Genomic DNA, 5,919 nt, shown 5'->3' on the forward strand with positions numbered 1-5,919 from the left:
AAACCACTCCCAAATCTTCTTTCCAGGAAGATGGACTTTGGGAAAAAATGTTGAATCTTAATATTTTGTATCAGATTGGCAAAGAAAGTTGTCCTCCTTGCTGCAACACTTTGTCTCCTCTTATGCAGACTGTCAAGATATAGGTTTTTTTTTTTTTAACACTTTGACTCCCTGATCATCATTTACATAGCTGCCAATCCACCCCTAACCTCTGTGTGTGTTACACACACACACACACACACACACACACACACACACACAAAGTATATATGACTGCAAGATGTACATTAAGACACAGACTTAGGATGTCTAAGTTGTATTAGAAATATTAATAGATATTATTTCTGTATTTGTATCTGTGTATATTAGTAAATATAGAGCATATAAATTTTGTCTTCCAGTACTTGGTGCTTGGTTCCTCTAGTGCCTGCGATCATTGCTCAGAGGCCAGCAACGGCTCAGCTGTCACCTGAATATGAACTCCGCCAGCCAAGATATCAACTTGAATTCTCCTAACAAAGGTGTGCTGTCTGATTTCTTGACTAACATCCCTGTTGACCCCGGTGTGGCCCCCCGAACTCCAGCTGTAGAGGGCCTGATAGAGGTGGAGGAAGAAGAGCTTCGGGCTGAGCTTGCTAAGGTGGAAGAAGAAACTGTCACTCTATGCCAGGTCCTGGCAGCCAAAGAGAGGCACTGTGGAGAGCTGAAAAGAAGGCTGGGCCTCTCTACTTTAGGGGAGCTGCAGCAGAACCTGTCTAGGAGCTGGCATGATGTGCAGGTCTCTACTGACTATGTGAAAATGTCTGAGAAACTTGGAGAGTGGATTGAAAAAGTGACCCAGTCAGACCTCTACAAGAAGACTCAAGAAATCCTTTCACAGGCAGGACAGAAGACATCTGCTGCCTTGTCCACTGTGGTCTCTACCATCAGTAGGAAACCGAGAGACATGAGGAACTCTGCAACCTTCAAGTCATTTGAAGACCGAGTAGGGACCATAAAGATATGTGTAGTTTTCACCCTTCATCAAGGAAACCTCTTTCCAACAGTTGGAGATGGTTACAGAAAACTGCAACCGATCAAAATGCAGAGTTGTAGAGTCCAGTCCCAACTGATATATCTACAACACAAATCCTGCACTTAAGGTTCGGGGATCATTGTGGAAGAGGGAAAGAGAAGATGGGAAGAACTGGAAGAACAAGAAGTTTGCTGTGGCGGATCTCAGTGAGTTCGAGGCCAGCCTGGTTTCCAAAGCGAGTTCCAGGAAAGGCACAAAGCTACACAGAGAAAAACTGTCTCGGAAAAAAAAAAAGAAGAAGTTTGCTGTAAGATGATGTCTCCTAGAAATGTCAGAAAAGCTAGATTCATGAAGTCTAACCAACATGGCTGCCTAGCTGTGACCTGAACAAGGACAACATCAGGGCAGACATGCTAATGTGTAAGGGAGAAAGTCCACAAGGCCTCAGTCTTAAACAAAGAAATACAGGCAACTGCGGAAATCTGAGAGCTAGAGAAACAATCTTCCTGAGGATAGAGCACAGCAATTGGCTATCCCATACCAAATGGTCGGCCTTGAAAACATATACATCCGAGTATGTATGTTGTGTATAATGTGAATATGTACTACATGTTTTTATATTTCCCTTGATATATATTTTACACAAACTTGAATATAAAATACATATGAAAAGGGATAACATATTATCCTTCATCTAGCTTATCTGCATGATAGTAGATGTCAAACAATTATTTCAGTAGGAACTATTGAATTTTGACATATATATATATATACATATATATATGTGTGTATATATATATATATACATATGTATATTTCCCATGAATTTTCAAAAAGAAAGGAGGGGTATTATATATTGAATGATTTGAAGGTAGCAAAGGGAAAGAGAAACACTATAATTAATTATACTATAATCGCAAAAATAAAATAGAGAAAGCTTTAAAATGTATTTTGACTATGACTTCATTCATGACCCACTTCCTCTTTCTCTCTTTAAATCAACACAATGTTTACACAGATAATGTGTGATGCCAGTCTAAAAACCAGAATGAAAGAAAGAAAAGAGAATAGAGAAAAGGAAGGGAAGGAAAGAAAGAAGGGATTAAAAGAAATACATTCAAAATAAGTGAGTAATTTTGAATCCCTCATCGCAATTAATGGATGCACTTAGGATGGATTGTTCATTCTATACAAGATACACATGGCAAAGAATTAAGTTTTCCCTCAGAGAAGTATAAATAAGCTATATTAAATAAATAATAAATTCTCAAGTTGTTAGCCTTACAATTGTTATAATGTAATTCCATGACCAAAATCAAGTTGAGTAGGAAAGGATTTATTTGACTTACAATTCTAAATCACTGATTGTCTTCAAAGGCAGTCAGGACAGGAACTCAAACAGCCCAGGAACCTGGAGGCAGGAACAGATGAAGAGGCCATGGAGAAATGGGGCTTCCTGGCTTGCTTCTCATGCCTTGCTCAGCCTGTTTTACAAGAGAACCAGGACTACTAGCCTAGGGGTGTCCCTACCCACAGCGAGCTCAGTTCTCCCTCATCAATCAATACACCAATTACGAAAATACCATATGGGCTTGCAGATAGCCATATCTTTTTTTCTCTCCTTATTTTTATTGAGATTTTCTACTCATTCTACATACCAACCACAGATTCCCTTGCCATCCCTACTCCCACCCCCAGCCCTCCCCCACAACCCACCTCCCACTCCCATTTCCTCCAAGGCAAGTCCTCCCATGGGGAGTCAGCAGAGCCTGACACACTCAGTCAAGGCAGGTCCAAGCTACTCCTCCCTGAATCAAGGCTGCATCAAGTGGCTCACCTTAGCCATCAGGTTCCAAAAAGTCAGCTCATGCTCTAGGGACAGGTCTCGGTCCCACTACCTGGGGCCCCCCCAAGTAGTTCAAGCTAGACTACTATCTCACTTATTCAGAGTGCCTAGTCCAGTACCATGGGGGCTCCTCAACTATTGATTCACTGTTGATGTGTTTCCACTAGTTTGGCTAGTTGTCTCTGCACTTTTTCCAATCATGGTCTCCATATCACCCACTCATAAAATCCCTCTTCTCTCCTGTACATTGGACTCCCAGAGCTCTGCCTGGGACCCTGCTGTGGATAAGCTTCCATCGGACAAGGGTCAGGGCAAAGAGAGTTTAGGGGAGTGGGAGGTTCATGCTGGATTGGGGCAGAGTGGGCAAGCAAAGAAACAGATTCCATGATGAGTGAAGACACCATGGGAATAGCAAGAGGCAGAGTGCTGAGGAGGTCCCCAAGAATCCACAAAGATGACTCCACTATAGACTCCTGGCAATGGTCGAGAGGGTGCCTGAGCTGACCTACTTTGGTGACTGGATGGCTGAATACCCTGACTGTCATGCTAGAACGCTCATCCAGTGACTGATGGAAGCAGATAGCCATATCTTATATAGGCATTTTCTCAATTGAAGATCACTCCTTTCCCATGACTACAGCTTGGGCCAAGTTGTTATAAAACATGCCAGCATATAATATTTCAGGAGTTTATAAAATTAGATAGTGGAGGCTGTCCCTGTGTAGTTACACTAGGATATTATGTACAAATATATATAAATGGAAAAAGGACATATCTGTCAAGACAAATTGAAAGATAGTATGCTAGTTGTAAAAACAATTGAAGCCTTATTTGCAATATTAAAAATAATAACCTTAGTCACTATAATTAAAACATTAAAATGTTATTATGATGTTAGTTTAGAAACTGGCATTCCATATGAATAAAGGAAAGAAACAAATTTAAAGAATAAAATTCCTGCATTATACCTAGAGGACTTGAATGTTGAGGAGAATGGGGAAAACCTGTTATCCTTCAGATCACCACTTGAATCAGAATGACCAATGTGTATTTTTCGAAGGAAACAAAGTAAATGTTCAATAAGTTGTGAATGTAAATGTACATATTATTATTTGATTATCACCAACACTTATGCTATTTTTCTGTATGAATATTCCTATAATTCTCATATCCAAGTACCATCATTATATGGAATAGCACAAAGATCCTGAGCCAAAAGTTTTCTCTCTTTAATTCAGCAGCATACAAAGAATGATTATGAATGCCTCACAAACATAATTTTGCTACTTTTCAAAGCTTCCTACTGAGGAAAGTGTGAAAACTTTTAAAGTTCATTATATAAATATTCTTCAATTACTTCTTTAAATTACACCATTAGTGATGAATACATTTCTGAAGCATTATATAACAGAGAATTTCAGCCCATAATTGCTAATTAGTTCAGTAGTCAAAAGCAGGTAGCTTTATTTGAGTCATGATTGTCTAATTTGCTATGACACATAGTATGAATGTCTATACTCTCACATTTCTATTGCAGCATCTTTATTTTCTTTATTATATAACTATCTTCTTTGTATCTCTCATATTGCTTTGGAGGATTAAGTCATTTAGAAAGGTTTGTAATATGACATATTAGAAAGTTAGTTTTATATATTTTATAATGCATGATATGTTTAATGCACTATTGAACTGTAGATGGAAGTTTCTGTCACTCCTGGTCTGAAATCTGCTCAGTCCCAAATAAACACAGAGAAGCTTATATTAATTATAAACTGTTCGGCCTATTGCTCACACTTATAAATAACTAGCTCTTGCACTTAAATTAACCCCCAATTCTTGTCTCTGTGTAGCCATGTGGCTTGGTGTCTTTTCTCAGTCCAACTTTCTCATTTTAACTTCCTCTGTGTCTAGCTGGTGACTCAGTCTCTGCCTTTCCTCTTCCCAGCCTTCTCCTAATCTGGTACCCTGCTGATACTTCCTGCCTGATTTCTAGCCAATCAACATTTTATTAAACCAATAAGAGTGACAAATCTTTACAGTATACAACAGCATTATCCCGCAGCATTGAACCCTAAAAGTTGACTTAGAGATAAAAACACACTGGTAATCAATGTTTGTGAATTTTTACATCATTGGTCTGTTGTTTGCTTTTAGCTCTGCCTTTTTTTAAAGAGAAATATTTTTTTTTAAATTTTTGTTGAAAATAGATTTTTCTTCTCTAATATGACCATAACTTCCCCTCCTTCTCTTCCCCCAGCACTCCCACCCCAACTTCCCCCAGATTGATTTACCCTCCATTTCAAGAGACAACAACCAGACTTGACAAAACAAGATACAATTTGACAGATTGGAAGTCCTCACATTAAGGCTAGACAAAGCAATGCAATAGGAAGAAAAATGTTTCAAGAGCAGACAAAAGAGTTGGAACACCAAGCTAACAGTCATAACATATATGCAGGGGACCTGGTGCAGACTCTTGCAGGCCTCAGACTTGCTACTTCAGTATGTATAAGTTCATATGCACCTTGCTTTGTTGATTCACTAGGCCATGTTCTCCCCTAGTGTCCTCCATCACTTCTGACTCCTATAATCTTTCCTCCTCTTCCTCAGGATTCTCCAAGCTCTATGGGGAGGATCCGATGGAGATGTCCAATTTAGACTTTCTCTCCATAAATGTCTGATTGCATGTCTTTTCACTCACTCTCATCATCTGTTGTCATAGAAACCCTCTTTGATAAAGACTAGAGGAGAGATAGCTCAGTAGTTCACAGCACTGGTTGCTTTTCCAGAGGACCATGGTTTAATACTCAGCACTCATATGGAAGCTCACAACTCTCTCTGAGTCCAGGACCAGGGGAATTGACACTCTCCTACAGACATACTTTCAGGCAAAATACCAATGCACATAAAGTAAAGAGAAATAAATCGTGTGTCTGTTTTTTAACGGGATTCCCTATGTTTGTTTCCAGATGTCTTACTCACCCAGACCTGAGTATTACAGCAGTTTGAGAAATGTCTCACATAATCTTAAGCATTTGAAAACTTGGTCTTTGTGTGG

General features: G+C 39.3%; 1 protein-coding gene across 1 annotated transcript; it reads left to right on the plus strand.

Annotated features, from left to right (window-relative positions):
* The first annotated feature begins 475 nt into the window (after window positions 1–475).
* On the plus strand, window positions 476–5,542 carry LOC114692409 (tumor protein D54-like). Its single transcript, XM_037208846.1, has 3 exons — window positions 476–1,045; window positions 1,143–1,221; window positions 5,472–5,542. The coding sequence occupies exons 1-3, from the start codon at window positions 476–478 to the stop codon at window positions 5,540–5,542; spliced, it is 720 nt and encodes a 239-aa protein (XP_037064741.1).
* Window positions 5,543–5,919: the final 377 nt, after the last annotated feature.

This window comes from Peromyscus leucopus, chromosome 10, assembly GCF_004664715.2.
Source record: "Peromyscus leucopus breed LL Stock chromosome 10, UCI_PerLeu_2.1, whole genome shotgun sequence".
Lineage (NCBI taxonomy): Eukaryota > Metazoa > Chordata > Mammalia > Rodentia > Cricetidae > Peromyscus > Peromyscus leucopus.